Source organism: Toxotes jaculatrix, chromosome 13 (genome assembly GCF_017976425.1).
Source record: "Toxotes jaculatrix isolate fToxJac2 chromosome 13, fToxJac2.pri, whole genome shotgun sequence".
NCBI classification, from domain to species: domain Eukaryota; kingdom Metazoa; phylum Chordata; class Actinopteri; family Toxotidae; genus Toxotes; species Toxotes jaculatrix.
Genome location: NC_054406.1, coordinates 21258660 through 21274499, shown reverse-complemented (window position 1 = coordinate 21274499; position 15840 = coordinate 21258660). Strand labels below are relative to the sequence as shown.

Below are 15840 nucleotides of genomic sequence, written 5' to 3'. Positions count from 1 at the left end.
CCGGTTTCCTATAAACTGCGCTTCCAAAATGTAATATTAATGCCATCATTTATTGCTCCCAGTGGGTAAAATCTACTTTGCCTTGATAAGGGACACCAGCAAGTTGTTGGTCAATATAGAAACTTGAGTTTAATGCACTTGAGGGCATGAGTGTGAGTCTGTGGGTCTACTGGTTTGAGGACAGAATCTTTGGTCATACTGCCCCCTGCTGGTCAATACGGCTCATGTTCACAGTAGGAAGCATAAACTCTGCTGCCTGTATTACACAGCATAAGAACCATCCAGCTTCCCACACTGACGCAAACCACTCCACAGTAGTAGTAGTTATTGGTACTAAAGTGGAGAGAGAAGCTGAGTGTGGAACAGCAAACTGGCACCTCATATTAAATATGTATTTAAGACTACTTTTTATCATCTGAAGAACATTGTCAGAGTTCTAGTTGCGACCTTTTAACTAAACCTAAAGTCAGAACAAAAACCTACATTATATTATACATTTTTTAAATGGAGTCATCTTCAGTTAATGTCTGGTGGAACAAAACACCCAAAACATCTTACAATTCAACGTAACACATTTACCACCTCCAGTGAACTCAGATGATGAAATAGAAACATTAGTAGTGTTTGGGTTTTATTTCTGCCTTCTCAAAGACACAATAATGGTCACTTTGAGGAAGAAAAATGAATTTTTGTTGAACATTTTAGGGAAAAGAAAGCAAAAGGTTTGCCAAATTTATTCTTTAAGTGTTTTAATTTTATTGCAAAAACTTACTTAATATTACAGATTGGTGCAAATCTATTCTTATAACAGAAATTAGGCCCAAAAACCAGAAACTTGAGTGAACAGTTCTTTCATGTGAGTGCTTATCCACTTGATGCCACTTCAAAAGGGTAGTGCTGGGGGAAATCATGGATGACCTTCAGGGCTTCATTATAGAGCTCCAAATCTGTGGGACAAACAGAGACAGATTGGACTGTAAGACACGACCGATGAAGGCTGCTGTACTACAGCCACTTTATCGGGTAAGAACAAGACCTACCAAAAAGGCCTTTGTCCTCCCGTAGCAGGTTGTATGTTGTGGCTATTATTCCTCCTTTGTTGGAAACCATACCGATCACCTCCACAATGCCGCTCAGCTCCTCCTCAAGCTGTGTGGAAAAAAAAAACAACCTCAAACAAATGACTGGATTTAAAAACCCCCATCTTGTTCACTGAAAGCAGTTTTAACCGTAAATCAGACTCATCTCTAACAATGCATCAAATTTTAGGTACAAATGTTTTGTTTATTAAATCTGTATTTAATAAAATTTTTTGGAGTTTTATTTTAATTTTCCTCAGTTTAACACTAAACTATACATAGACAGATGATACACATTGCGTTGGAGTTTGAGTTCCTCTCAGTCTGATGCTTTGGAAAGATTTTAGCTAAACTGTGATGGGCGTTAATGGAATAATATGAGAGAGGAATAATAAAATATGATCATGTCTTACGAGTATACATCACTATCAGTGTAAAAACATTTCCATCTGATATCAAGTAACAGTGGAATACAAGTAATTAGTTAATGAATCTCATTCTCCAATAACACACCACTTGAGGATGAAGACAAAGTGGACAATGTGCCTGACTGTACGGGAGCAGCTGTGGCCTGTCATAGGCCTGTGACTGATCAGTCACCTTAAACCTTAATTTTTTTTATTGTTATAAAATAAAATCACCTGACTTATTACACAAAGGAAGAGCTCATTACTGATGCAAGGTGTTTTTTATCACTGTTGCTTTATTAAATTGTGCTTTTATTGGATCTTTCATACAATGCAACATCAACACAGACATGCCAAGCCCGACTACCATCATTTTTATTTGGACTAGGAAAAAAGAGTCGCACCTTGGAAAATGGTTAAAAGAAAAGAAAAGAAACTGGTATCTAGTTTTGAGACTTGAAATGCAATGGTAATACACGAGAGACAAATATAAGGGTTACTCGTCATTACAACTCAGTTCACATTCCTTAGTGTTTAGAAAAGTTATTCTTTAAACTTGTTAACAACCCAGTGTCAACAGGATGAACCGGCACACCAGTGTTACCTGCTAGCTTACGAGCCAGCTAGCACACTGTGCGGCTGATTAGCAAAATAACGAATCATGTGTAACGTCAACGACGGTGCACAACAAATACCTAAAGACAAACGACTACACTCCACTAGTTGCCTACATTTGTATTAACAGGTTAAAGAAACGTTAGGTCTTAAAATGTACTCACGGGATCGTTAAGCTCGACTGTTGCGACCTTTCCTTCTCCATCCGAGACGGTGAAGGTTTTTCCTGTTGGATGAACCTGACAACACAGAAAACCAACACTCTCTGTTACTAGCAATCACACTGGTGCTAACAACCGCTAAACTCCCATTTTAATTCAAGCTAGCCGCAAATAACACTAACCTTTTCAACGCGCCCAACGAAGCAGACCGGCCTGCTAATGTGCTGCGACAGCATAGAGCAGTTTATCCTTGATTTGGGAACATCCAGTATACCTGCCATCTTAGAGCTTTGAGGCTGTGGCGTTACTGAACTGGGGGAGAAACGCAGAATAGCGCGGGAAATAATTCGTTGCATACGTTTGTACCACGTGATAGCCCAAGCGGGTGGAGTATCTAAAATTACGTTGAAACCCGCGCTGCTTTGTAAGTACGGCAAACCCAGGACATAAAACCAAACGCACTCAACTTTTACTGTGACGTCTCCGCTGTGCTCTAACATTTTATTCCCCAGAAACGTCAACGTATAGTTCCGACACATTATTTTGCTGACAACAGTGATTGCAGCAGAACCGAAGGTGGCATTTATAGTTTCTACACGGACACGGAAGATATTGAGGTCAGTAACGTCAACATTATAACAAAACAACAAAGATGATATTACGTCGGAGACGTTGAGAAGATTAATTAGGCCATATTCAGTGGTTTACAAGAGGTCGGCGAAACTAAGCATCAGCGGAGCCATACATTACTGAGCTGAAACTAACCGGATGGAAACAAACTAATTGAAACTGAAACTGTTCTGAACTTTATGACAAACCACAGCGACAGTAAGACCGTCTCTTCTTCACTTTCTAAGGGCATAGCGTTCGTTTTGACCGTTTATAAGAAGACTGAAGGCATTTTGTTGTGTCACATTAACAGAACAGGAAAAAAAAACATCTCTGGGATGTGTAACATTGAGAGTGAACAGTGAATTCAGAAACGTGAATGGGAAAGTAACCTGTTAGTGAATTCATATTTAAGCCAGATTATGATGATTTATGTCTTCGTGGCTTATAACAGTTAAATTGAAACTGTTGAAACGTGTTGAACGTGTTGAAATGAAGCTCACAGGATGTGATGACTGCTGGTCTGACCTGTTTCTGTTTCTTCTTTTGACAGGATAATCATGTTCAATTTCTTTGGACTGCGAAAAGACTCAAAGAAGTCAACATCATCCGACAAGGAAATAGATGGAGGCTTTGTTGTGATTGGTGAGAACAGTATGCTCATTGTTAGGGCACATAAACAGTGGTAGAGAGTGGGGATAATCATTTTTAAAGTGTAGTGAAGTGTAGAATATATATCATATTACATATTTCATCTCCTATTCCCTATAAGCAGGATACTGTTAAACTGGCAGAATTTTGAATGGTTTGTTGTGTCATGTAGTATGTACTGTCTTATCAGGTTGGTTGATTATCTAGTCTGAACCCAGTAACTTGGAAAAGGTGAACAATGCAACTGGTTTACACTTAAGAGTCAGAAAAACTTCACAAACAAAAAATAAATAAATAAAAATAAAAGCAACTGGCATTACACTGCTAGTCACTATCCACCGTGCTTTTAGCTTATTGAGGTGCTGGATTTTAAAAGATGGGCCGTAACTGTGAAGGCGAATATACAAAAAGAAAGAATGGAACAGGAAGGTTAGGGTGGCTATTTTGTTGCACTCTTTGTCTCATGATCATCCTCAGATCTTTGCTGTGTGTCAAAATCTGAAATATCACAGGTTTCGCAATTGCCTCATATTGTGTGACCTTGTATGGCAACTTCTCCACATCAGTGTGTGGTGATCTCAATAGTACCCCCGCAATTGACCAACTGTTATTACACAACCTACGTTCCATACTTTGGTCACATGATGCTGTCTGATATATCTCCATAGCAACTGTGCGACTCCATCCAACGAGGAATGCCATGAGGTACAATAGAAAAACTCAGAAAAAGCTCGTAAGAAGACCTAAAATTCTTGTTTATCACATTGATGTTGTGTTTAAATCAGCTAATGACCTTAACACATGAGTTAAGGCAGCAGACATTACAGTTAGGCTGTATTCTGCTAGTGCATGACACTGATAAAGAATATCTACATAAGGAGTTTCATTTTAATATTTGCTCAGTAGCAGCCGTTGTTTGATGAAAACCTTTACTGACAATCTACATTCTCTTTCTTTTGTATGTCTAAGCTATCTCTTTTCACCTAAAACCACAAAAAAATCAACACGGATCAAGGTTAATCCTAAATAAAACCTAATTTTACTTAATCTCCCAGAGAAGTGCGGCATTATTTGCTGTTAATCCTTCTCGTGGCTTTAATTGGAAGAGCTGGCGGAGCTGACACAGATGGTCAGGAGCTGCATGTTATTTTTGGCAGAGGAGAGCAAGTGTCAGAGCCAGGCTTTCTCTTTCAGTCTGAGGCAACCAACTGAGCTCACAGACACTCACTGTAAACTCCCTGCTTCCCATCTAGTCACGCTCTCTCATAAAAGATGGGCAGCAGAGTGCTGGTGAATGATTAATGTAAAATCAAACATGTTAGTGATGACGAGGCGTCCCACAGTTCTATCAGTATACACTCACCTGAGGTTTTGTGAGAGCTGGAGGGAGACTTCAAATGCAGGATTATATGTCCTTAAATGCAAAACTTTTTCTTTTTAACTCGTGCAGCCCGTGGTAGTTTTCACCTGAACAGAACAGATGTCCAAAGCTGAGCGGATGGTAGCTTGCAGGACTGAGTAACAGGTGCATGGCTCTTCACTGTGTCAAACAGGCCAGACCCAGCTGAGGCTGTGGACAGTCCGAGCAGGGCGCGGCCGTTGGTCGGTTCTGCCACGGTGATGTCTCTCGTCTTCCATCTGTGTTTGGATGTTCAAGCAGAAAACACTCTTGTTTGAATAAAGAAAAAAGAAGAACCTTCAGTATCAACCCTCGTCACTCGGCAACAAAGCGGGTCACGCGTAAAAGTATTTATGGATGCTGACGGTTTATAACACACACGTCAGCTCTCTCATGGTTTTTGGTACAATAATCTGATGATTTGTTTGTTTTATAAATATTTTATATTGTGAATTAAAACTAGTAATTAAACAGTAATACATTGAAAAACATTAAAATAAGGGGGTAACAGACAAGAATGTAGTATAAATACAAAATAGGTTGCAATAAAAACAGATTGAAACAAACAGGTCTAACTAAACAAATGAGTCTTTTAAAAATACGTAGAGATATTAACAGAATCTCCTAGTCTGACATGATATGGATGATATTGTATGATGTTCCAGAGTTTATACAGTCTATGGTTTTAGGGGCCACACATGCAAGTTTTAGTTTAGTTTGACAGATAAGTAGAAAGCTGCTGCTGCTGCTGATCGCAGAATTGTGAAGGGTCGTATGGTTTCAAATATTCAGGCTCTGAGTCTTTTCCATGCTCTAGCTTACAGCTGAATTCAGTCATTTTAAAATCAGCTCTAAGGGAATTGTTAGAAGGCTGGTGGCAGAGTTTTGAACAAGCTGGAGTGGATTAATTCATGGCTGAGATAAGCCAGAGAAATGTGAGTCATAGCACTCCAGGAAGTTACAGAGGTATTGATGACTTGCTTGGCATGGTGAAGCGGAGAGGGTGGCTCTGATATTTGTGAGCAGGACAAAGCGTGACTGAACCAGTTGTGTGAGTGTTAAAACAAAGACGTGGTTCAACATCAAATTTTATACTTGCAAACTGGCATTACACGGCTGGATAACCTGATGAGTGTGAAACTGTTCTAACACTAGAACAAGGAACAGTGATTAATATCTGGATTTGTCACCATTTAACATTAGGAAGTTCATGGGCCCCAACTACTATTTTAAGACAGGCCAATTCTTGAAAATGTGGCCCTGCAGTGTGAGGAAACATGTGTCTTGTCTTTGTACTCAAGCACATTGGATTTGAAATAACAAAAGAAAGATGATGAAGTTACTTAAGTGCTGATTCTTAAGTTCAGTTTGAAAATGTTTACACCCACATGACATGAACCTAGTGGAAATAGTTCTTTTTACTCATATACTTTTAAGTAAAAAGGGATGTGAACATCTCCAAACGTCTGTTAACCTAAAAGTCACCTTTAACGTTTCATGTTGAAAGAAACATGTCAGACAGCTGGTGAGAACCATCATCTAAGCGGATGTTGGATCAGATGGTTGTGGATATGATGATAAAAGAACACAAAGTAGGCCCTGGGCCTCGGTGAGTCCCAGAGGAAAGCACCGTTCTTTCCGTGGGGAAGCTGCTGTGGAGACACACTCAGCGCTGAGATCAGAGACGGTGACATCAGCGCGAATGATTTCATTCTGTGGACAAAGTCAGTTCAGGCCTGGACAGGAAGAGCAGGATAACAGCAGTACCTCCTCACTTTCTCCTCCCATCAGCGCCTCTACTCTCTCAGTGTTTCAGCTGCTTGATGAGGGAGATGTAATTAACTGGCTCAGTGACAGCAGCCTCCTGCCAGGCCCCAGCATAACCTTAAAATAGGCAGGGACATGGACTAATAATACATGACAGTGAAGAGGGGGTTATTTTTATGCTCTGGCACATTTGTAGCCTATTTTTTACAATGTTGTTATGAACAGTAAATTCAGTCAATAGTAACTGTGGTGTTGATAACGTATAGTCACCAGTCAGTTTATTAGGAACACCACTGGGTAGTTCCTCCCTTTGCTCTCACTGATTCCACAACATGTTGGAAACCTTCCTCTGAGATTCTGCTCCATCACATCATTCAAGCTGCCAGTCTCCTGTTCTACCACATCCCAAAGGGGTTCTACTGGATTCAGGTCTGGAGAGTGGGGGAGGCCACTGAAACCAGTTTGAGACGACTTTAGCTTTGTGACATGGAGCATTATCCTCCTTGAAGCAGCCATGAGAAGGCAGTTCCACTGGGAGGCTTCTGGATGTCCCCTTTGGTTTAGCAGTGTGTGTCCTGATCTTAATTCAGACTTAGAGTCTTTCAACTAGTAAATCTAATGCATGTGTTAATGTTGCCAATGTGCTGGATGAATCTGTCAGCGTTGGCGCAATGCAGTTTGGGTAAAAGTGTCATCAAACGTAGTTGTCGATTCAAAAATGTCATGGGGCTGTAGCAAAGAACATCCTGTGCCAGGGACACATGGGCTGTCCATATACGCCTACATAAATGTCTGGCGTCTGATATGGACACTTATCAGCAGGAAATGAAAGAAAAAAAAAATCCTGGATGTACCAACATTTCGCATCGTCTTATCTCTTTTCCGTTCTTTGGTATAAACCGGCTGGTCCGGTTCAAATGAATCTTGTTATGTTACCTCTGTATCTCCTGGGCAGTTGGAACCGCCATTTTGTATTTTTCGCAAATTGCCTCACACCTGCTGTCTTTGCTCTGCAGGAGAGACGGTTGAAGAGCAGAGGAAGAAGATACAGACCATGAACATCACATACCCATCCACAAACGTCATAGTGCAGCCAGCTAAGGTGAGCTCGTTGATGCACACTCAAGGTTTCTAGTTCACGATGAGAGCATTTAAAGGAGAAAACGTACTGTTCCTGTGCTAAGTGATTCACCTTCGAGAGCAGTAGCTTCCCAGCTGGCCCTGTCCTGCATGGTTCATACAGAACAGTCTCCAACTGCTGTGACGTTGAGGTGCATCTACCATTCACCACCACAGGCCACTGAGCCGAGGCAGAAACATCCAAAGACCTCTGCCTTCCTTCTGTCTGTTCTTACATTTACTTTATGAGCCTTAATACTTCAGTGTTAATTGCTTGGTTTCTAATTAAGCACATTTTTGCGGACGTTGGTGTGTGTGTGTATTTGTGTGCACACGTTTGGTCCATATGGCATCTCGGAGCTGCCGCATTCCCCACAATTAGTGAGCGGCTCATCTCTCCAGTTTTAATCACACGGTGCAACAGGAAGCACTGAGATGCAACAACGTTGTAACCTCACTCTGAAGACTACACATGCAACGCACACACACGCACCACACTCCTCAGCCTTACTGATCTAAGCTAGGCAAAAGCCATTTGCACACACTTATTTATGTTCAGGGATTTTTGTGCTACTTGAATATTTGTTTCAATTTTTTCTCAGCTCCAAAATAATGCAGTCTGATTAAAAAAAAAAACAAAAAAAAGAAAACCACAGTACCCAAAAGAGAATACCAGTACCTACTTGCAGCTGACTTTGAAACAGCCTGTTGATGAGCTTTATGGCTTTGAGGCTTCCTGTCATCACATTGGTTTCCAAATAGACCTATATGCTGGTGTTAGGCTGTTTCCTTATTAGCAGAAACCCTTTTGACTTCCTCCATTTTCAGAAAGTCAGACTGTGCTGATAAGTGAGGGTTTGCTGAAAAATGGCAACAGCTCTGCTGTGTATTTGGCTGTTCTGACATTTAAAATGAACGGTCACAGAGAAAGTTAGAGGCGACAAAAAGGTTGTCCTCTTAACTTCGCCATGACATCAGCAGGCTGGCTTTACACTCTTGTTTCAGAGAATCTGTGTTTACCCTGCAGACACTGAAACACCAAGCCAGCAATTTAAGATTGATATGCTCCGGAGGCCAATTTGGAAAAAGCTCAGTTTTTGGGGGAGAAAACCCCTGTTTTCGTCTGGATAGAGATAGTTACAACTGCAGTCTGCAGAAATGTTGTGCGTTTGCTACCTCATGCACACACTAATGCACAACTTCATAGAAATAAAGACCAAATTGTTGTACCACGACACCACCGGTGGTCAAAACACTCCACAAGGTACCTTTGACTAGTGCTATAAAGGCTCACTACCTTACTGAAGTCATTTTCCAGCAAAGTGTTTTATTTTCTTATTTCACTTCAGAATTTTTTTTGCCAGAGGGTGATAACGGCAGCTGTGTCCTTACTACCACAGTCACAGTGGTTCCCATGGTGGACGATCTTTGTTTTGTTCTTTGTTTTATAGGAACTCTACTGGAGATCACAACAGAAAACACGACCTTGTTAGGACCCCGTTGCTACTCCCTCCCTGTACTCCTGTCCCAAAGGAAACCTCTGTGTCCTAATTGCAGAGGAATCAGCATTTCCTGTAACAGCATCTTTTCTGCATTTAGTCTCACATTTGCCTTTAATTACAAGCTAAAGCACAAAACAAAGTCTCAGATCTGCTACTCTGGATGAATTTCGTATCCAGGCCTGCTCTGCTCTGAACCCATTACTTGTACTGGTTAAGGCAGGATGTGAAAAGCATGTGTAAACCTCGCCCACATCACATGAACTCATCAATCAACCCCAGTGTGAATGAAAAGCCTCCTGCTAAAGAACATTTCACTCTTCAGAACGAGTGAGAACAACTGTCCCTTCCCACCAGCGAGCTCCAACGAAAAACGTAGCTGTGATTCTCGAGGTTTTCTTGCAGATATTGTTGAAGTGTGGCATCATCCCACAGCCACTGCAGCTGTGTGTTTGAAGGCATGTTTGTGTCACCATTCACCACATGCTGAAGGGTTGTAGGAGCACAGCTGGCAAGAATATAGGTGGGGACTATGACCTGGCAGCTTCCTTCCGTAGGATGTTAGCAAAGTGAAGGCTGCTGTCTTTGTTCTCAAGATAGTCAAACTGATTTTAATCAGCGTTAAACAGATAAACCTCTAATACCACTCTGTCACAGTGCCTCAACAAATGAGAAGCCACAGGATAACCACTGTACATTAAACTGAGTAAACACTGTCAATAGTAAAATAATAGATAAATATAAATTAATTGGACCATCAATAAGTTTTCTTTCGCTTGAAACAAGTAAATTTCTAAATTTTCTAAAATAAGTCCAAATGTCCAGCCGTCAGAATCCTACAAACAAGATCAAATTACTTAAAATAAGATCAGTACTATGCTATGCATAGGCAATAAATGTACAGAGATTTGCCCAGCTTGGTTTTGAACCAACAATCTTCAGGTTGGGAGATATATGCTGACCACTAAGCCCCCGTGCCAACTGATGCTATGTTTCTAGCTATGGCAATATTGATCAGTGTGTCCGTGACCATGGAACAAACTGAAATATCTCAACATGCAAACATCATGTCTGCATGTTAGCACCTGTACTTACAGCCTCACAGGTTCACTAGCATGGCATCATCCATACTACACACAAGTCTAGTTTAAGAAAGGCAAACACAATTAAAGCAAAGCCCCTTCCACTGCAAACCCTCTGTCCAGCACAGTCATAGCTCTATTTTTCCCATCTTTTCAGGCACAAGGTAAATGAAAGAATATAAACACGGTAATTGTGGGAAATAAAATTAAAGAACAATATGCCCTGATCATGTACACGTTAGCAGTGAACTCTGTTGATGAAGTGTAAGTCACAACCTATGTTATAATAAATCTGTATTGGATTTAGAGCTTTCTCTGAGTCTACACCTCAGGCCGATGTGTTGACCCGGAGGTTGTACTTCAGCTGACTTCACCAACATTCAGTTCCTGGGGCTGAGAGCGTCTGAGCAGTGGAGAGAAATGAGCACTGCTGGACTGGGTTTCCATCACCCGGCTCTGTTTCCACACTCGTCATTAGTGTTATGTCATTATTACAGAAGGATGATTGCATTTCGTATCAGTAAATGACAGGAATGCGTTACTCCACATGACAAACTGTACACAGGAAGAGGGGGCAGACTGGAAAACAAATCTAATGTTTCAGTAATGATCATGTTGACTGCAAGACATAATCATAATAAAGAGATAAATATATTGATCAGGAATCCTAACAGAAAACGGTGATCTCAATTCTACAGGAAAAACAATGGTGATTCATATTTTACCTACGGTAACACTCCTGTTAACCCTTACTATCAAATATAACTCCAGCTTTCAACCGCAGCCCTATCACGCCAGGAAGTGACACAATGACATTCATTCACGAGTCCTCGTGAATTGGGTGGTGCTGGAAACTTGGTGATGTAGTGACTATGGGGTCATGCTGTGTGCTGCAGTTGTTTAAAGCGAGGTTTGTTCATGATGATAAGAAGAGGAAAGCTGTCTTTCCGTTGCTTCTCATCTGTCAGAGCAGGATTCTGTAAAATCGGACAGTGTGTCTCAAGTAATGTGATAGTGTCCTCCACCTGGGGACTTTCTGGTTCTCCTTGTTCCCTCGAATCTCAGCCATTTTAAGACAGTTTGCAATTGGCACAGATTGCCATGGCAGAATTCACTGGAACTCTTAGCGAAAGCAAAACACAGAGTTTCTTCCGACATGAGCAAAGCGGCTGATCGCAACAGTTCAACTGAAATAATCTGATTTCGGTTCCTTGTGACCAAGCCCTGAGATATTTTCTTTTCGAATGTCACCAGGTCAGCTTGCTGTGTTGACTGTAACATAATAAAACAACAACTGTCTGACTAAATAACACCTCGTTAACTGTCTTTTATCCCAGCCTGTTTAGTGAACAGACATTTCAGCTAATAAAAAAAAACCATTGGTCAATAGTCAACACTCAGTGTCATGGCTGTCAGCTTCATAGACACAAACAGTGCTTCACATTCAGTCTGTAGCCATCAGAAACCACTTTGATGTGCACCATTACAGCCATTACAATGAATTACAGCACAGTCGCTGTAATTCACCAACGTGCTTTCAGAACTTGACAGCATTAAAGCTTTGTTTTAGGCAAACTGCAATAATTAGGAACAGCATGTTGGAATGTGCATCTTAGTGCTGCACTGTACACAAAATAAATCTACAACATTTTCAAATACTTGGTAAAGGACTCAGTGTATCAAAGAGGATTCTCCCTCTGAAGACCATGACTGTATTTGGCTAATGTCATGGCACTCAGGTGGCTGTGGACGCTGTGAGTGAAGGGAAACTATGCCACATGATCAACAAGGTGTGCAAAACTGACAGCTGCACCCGACCAAGGAATGAAAAGTAAAACCTTATGGAGTGACCAAAATGGGAAGGGTTCATCCACTGGCAAGCATGAATGCGCTTTATGTTCTTTATAGCAACATACATAGTATATTTTTAATAGAAACTTGTGGAAGTTCAGGTAGAACTGAGAAGTTACATGCTCTGTACTTCCTCCAATCAGTTTGCATACATCATTTCTGAAGTCTGCATCCTCCATTCCACCCCGCTGCCAGCGGGCAGCGGACGCACTGCACACTTTACACAAGGGGCCACCAAATCCACACTACATACCAATTCTGACTGAATTACAGACAATGTGAAATATAGTCAGTCATGTCCGTATGTACTCTTAAAAAAAAAAAACCTTGAGTTTCAAGTGTTCCTTAGACATACGCTATTGCCACACAATACAAGGCCATTAAGGTTCTGCTCCCAGCTGCAAAAAATTAAAACAAACTGTGGCTGGTGCTTTAACAGTTCCAGGAAGATCTTTAAAGAACAGTATGAAATATTTGGAAAAACATTTTTCTCTCTGTTGAAAAGAGTTTAACTGGAAGTGGGTTTAACATCTGCCAGCCTTTGCGTTGTGTCCTTTTCTGTCCTTTCAAAATAGCCTTCCTAACAAATACTGCCGGGCTTATCCTAAAGCCCTCCCCTTGCTGTTTGTGGTGTATAAAAGTGATATCTGAACTGACTGTGTCAACACTCTAGACTGACATTAAATCTGTGCCTCCTCTTCCTCACAGTCATCGTACACAGCTCCAGCTCAACCCACCGACAGACAGCTCCCTACAGCTTCACCCGCCGGGGGGCCAGTGGCGGGGCCCTCAGCAGCGGAAGCTGCCTCGACTCTACCGGATGTCCTCGGGGACGTCCCCTTCACTTTGGCTCCTCACGTCCTGACCATGCAGGCCGAATTCTCCCTCATTCCCGATGTGCTGCTGTCTCGGGATATTAACTACAACCTGGCTAATTTTCAGTATGACTTCACCTTAGAGAACTCTGTGCTTCATAATGCCTAGATTGTTTGAATTTTTAACATCAGGACTGTCATACGGGGGTTCACGCTGTGGAGAACTTGGCAGATTGTTGATTATTTGAGAGTTTCCAGCTTTACAACATACTGAACAAGCAAAAGTCCACTAAAATTACATGAAACATAGAAAAAGTAGAACAGCAAAGCGTTGATTTTCTGTAATGCCCTGTTCTTCTCATTTCAAAGCAGAGTTTATAGAACTTAAATGAAATCAGATTGGAAAGGAAACACGGAAGCATTTCACCCAATGTAGAACTGAGGATGATGAAAAGTTCTGAATGTTGTAGCAACTGAATGGACGTGTGGTTGAGTCGTTCCTTGTGTTGCTCTCATTGTGAACACAGGAAGTACAGCGTGTTACAATGATGTTGTCTAACTGTGAACAGGATAATCATGGGTTATCACATCTTAGGTTTCGTTCTATGATGATCACATTACTCTCATCAAGAAATATGCTAAAATCTGGGAAGATCACTGCTGAGTAGAAGTCAGCCGGGTCAAACCAGAAATAAACACACCTGAAATGTTGGTGTTAATCTGGTCATTGACCACAAATGTAGAAAGTGTGATAAGTCAAAGCTGAGCAAAGAGGCTGGTCGATAAACTGGGATGGATGGTTTACAATGGTGATGTTTTATAATGGGCAGTACTGGGTAGTAATGTTACCATTCCCCTTGGTTTTCTCCTCCAGATGAAGTCTAACCTGGTAACCTTGTTTACAACCTGTCTGATCATCTGCTTTGCTTTCTCCAGAATCCTCCCCACCCTGAACCTGACAGGTCCAGACAAAGTATCAGGGTTTGGGTAAAAGCTCTGGGCCTGGGTGGGGTTTGCGTTTGGTTTGTTTTCAGATTCAGATTTCTCTTTCTAATGGTGCCACTTGTCTATGTGTGTCTTTGCCCAACATGAGAAGAGAAAAGAGTAGTAGCCAATGTATTTTGTTAGCTTGGCAAGCTAACGGTAGTAAAGCATAATTACTTTACTTAATTAATTTACTTTACTTATTAGAGTGTTTTTATCACAGATACTCATGGTGACCAAGACTACAAAAATGGAGACCTGACCTGTATTAAATTAGAATGATCCATTAGTGGAAGTTTGATATTTTATTTCATATGGTTCCATAGTCCTTGAGCTGCGATGTATTGAACCCCGCTGCATTTAAGCTCATTCGAGGATGTGGCACCTGGGGGATGAAGCAATAACTTTATTCAAAGCCTAGTACTGGGACTAGGAAAAAAAAAAAAAGCCTACCCTCCTGAGTTCAACCCAAGTCTTCAACAGAATCACTGGATAGAAATAACTAATCAATGCCAGGTCTTTTGAATCATCAATTTATGTAGTTATGGAGCTGTGACATTAGAAATATGTTTGGAGGATAAAATGAAAACATGTAGCGAGAATATTTTTACTACAGCTCTACAGCTCTTATGTCATTATTTAATATTATATGCCATTTATATAATTGACATTACACGCAACAGCATCACTTCTTGTAACACTTCCTTCTGATCCGGCATATTTTTCTGCCATCGTTAATTAGCCGTATTGTTTATTCAGTCTGTGTTTCCCATCAGTCTTTGCTTTCTTCTGTCTTAGAATGCAGTCAGCTGTACGTGACATTAGGTCTGACTTTGCTCGGTGTACAGCTTGTGCACTTTTTTTTTGTTCTGTAGAAGTTGTTTGAAGACATGACAGCATGTACTGCACACAGTGTGCTCCTGAGAGGTCACGCTGTATTACCATACCGTTAAACATTAAACATTGAATGTTGTGAGTAGCACAAGAACTATATTTATTGATTCTTAGTAGGGATGTGGCACTCCACATAATGTGAAGACTCATGCTATCACTTGTTACAGGTAAATCCAGCCACTCAGTTTTTTTTTACCCAGGCTTTGTTAGTGCCCAGCTTTGATTTGTTTTTTTTTTGTGCTGTTTATCATGTCAGTCTTTCAATATCATCTTTTTATTTGAGCATTAATTCTGCTTGCATAAATCTTAGTAGTTATCTCTTGTGCTTTGCTGCTGAGAAACACTGTAAAAGATTTAACGGGATTTCACTTCAGCATTCATTCATCTGTAGTCCTTGTTTGGAGTGCTGTTGTTCGAATCATGTTCTGAACATGTTTCATGTTTTTACAGATTATAAGTTGCCTGGACTGATGTCTTTACCAGGGTGATGTCCTACTTTCCTTTGAGATATTTTGATGAATATGAGCTTTTTAATAAAGCACAGATTTTTTTTTTTGGCTGTGAGGAGGGAATGCATTTACATAGCTGAATACAGGAATACTGTATTTGTGCCTCTTATTGCTTGTACATGATCAAATTTGGTCTCTTCAAACCTGCTGTGCCTTTAACATGCAGTCCATGTACTCGCAGACACTTATCCATATTGTCCCGCTTACTAAAACCTTTTTTCATGAACCATCCTATTCCCTGAGTTTGAAGTATCTGTCTAAGCTGGTGTTTTAGTTGTGACTGTGGATGCCAGCTTACTTTACAAATAAATATGAAGAACTTTGTTTAACTTGTGACTGTCTGTGTGTGTGAAAGAAATGTTTTATCATCAGTTATGATCACATTAAATCTTTTTGTTA

At 40.8% G+C, this 15840-nt stretch overlaps 2 protein-coding genes across 3 annotated transcripts; one reads left to right on the top strand and one right to left on the bottom strand.

Annotated features, from left to right (window-relative positions):
* Positions 1-618: 618 nt before the first annotated feature.
* rpa3 (replication protein A3) lies at positions 619-2602 on the bottom strand. Its single transcript, XM_041052639.1, has 4 exons — positions 2445-2602; positions 2266-2340; positions 1041-1149; positions 619-947 (listed from the first exon to the last, which is right to left on the bottom strand). The coding sequence occupies exons 1-4, from the start codon at positions 2541-2543 to the stop codon at positions 865-867; spliced, it is 366 nt and encodes a 121-aa protein (XP_040908573.1). The 5' UTR covers positions 2544-2602; the 3' UTR covers positions 619-864.
* Positions 2603-2777: 175 nt separating this feature from the next.
* On the top strand, positions 2778-15765 carry umad1 (UBAP1-MVB12-associated (UMA) domain containing 1). 2 transcript variants are annotated; one of them, XM_041052641.1, is made up of 4 exons: positions 2778-2879; positions 3425-3516; positions 7705-7790; positions 12948-15765. In XM_041052641.1, the coding sequence occupies exons 2-4, from the start codon at positions 3432-3434 to the stop codon at positions 13221-13223; spliced, it is 447 nt and encodes a 148-aa protein (XP_040908575.1). In that variant the 5' UTR covers positions 2778-2879; positions 3425-3431; the 3' UTR covers positions 13224-15765. The 2 variants fall into 2 exon arrangements, with proteins under 2 accessions (XP_040908575.1, XP_040908574.1); XM_041052640.1 differs by lacking the exon at positions 2778-2879 and adding an exon at positions 2890-3090.
* The last annotated feature ends 75 nt before the right edge of the window (positions 15766-15840 follow it).

Excerpts from the sequence above, each read along its gene's own strand:
- rpa3 (XM_041052639.1), bottom strand. The coding sequence starts at position 2,543 with ATGGCAGGTATACTGGATGTTCCCAAATCAAGGATAAACTGCTCTATG. Across the intron at positions 2,341-2,444 it reads TCGTTGGGCGCGTTGAAAAG|GTTCATCCAACAGGAAAAAC; the intron begins GTTAGTGTTATT and ends CTGTGTTGTCAG. Across the intron at positions 948-1,040 it reads GGAGGACAAAGGCCTTTTTG|ATTTGGAGCTCTATAATGAA; the intron begins GTAGGTCTTGTT and ends TTTGTCCCACAG.
- umad1 (XM_041052641.1), top strand. The coding sequence starts at position 3,432 with ATGTTCAATTTCTTTGGACTGCGAAAAGACTCAAAGAAGTCAACATCA. Across the intron at positions 3,517-7,704 it reads TGGAGGCTTTGTTGTGATTG|GAGAGACGGTTGAAGAGCAG; the intron begins GTGAGAACAGTA and ends TTTGCTCTGCAG. Across the intron at positions 7,791-12,947 it reads TCATAGTGCAGCCAGCTAAG|TCATCGTACACAGCTCCAGC; the intron begins GTGAGCTCGTTG and ends TCTTCCTCACAG.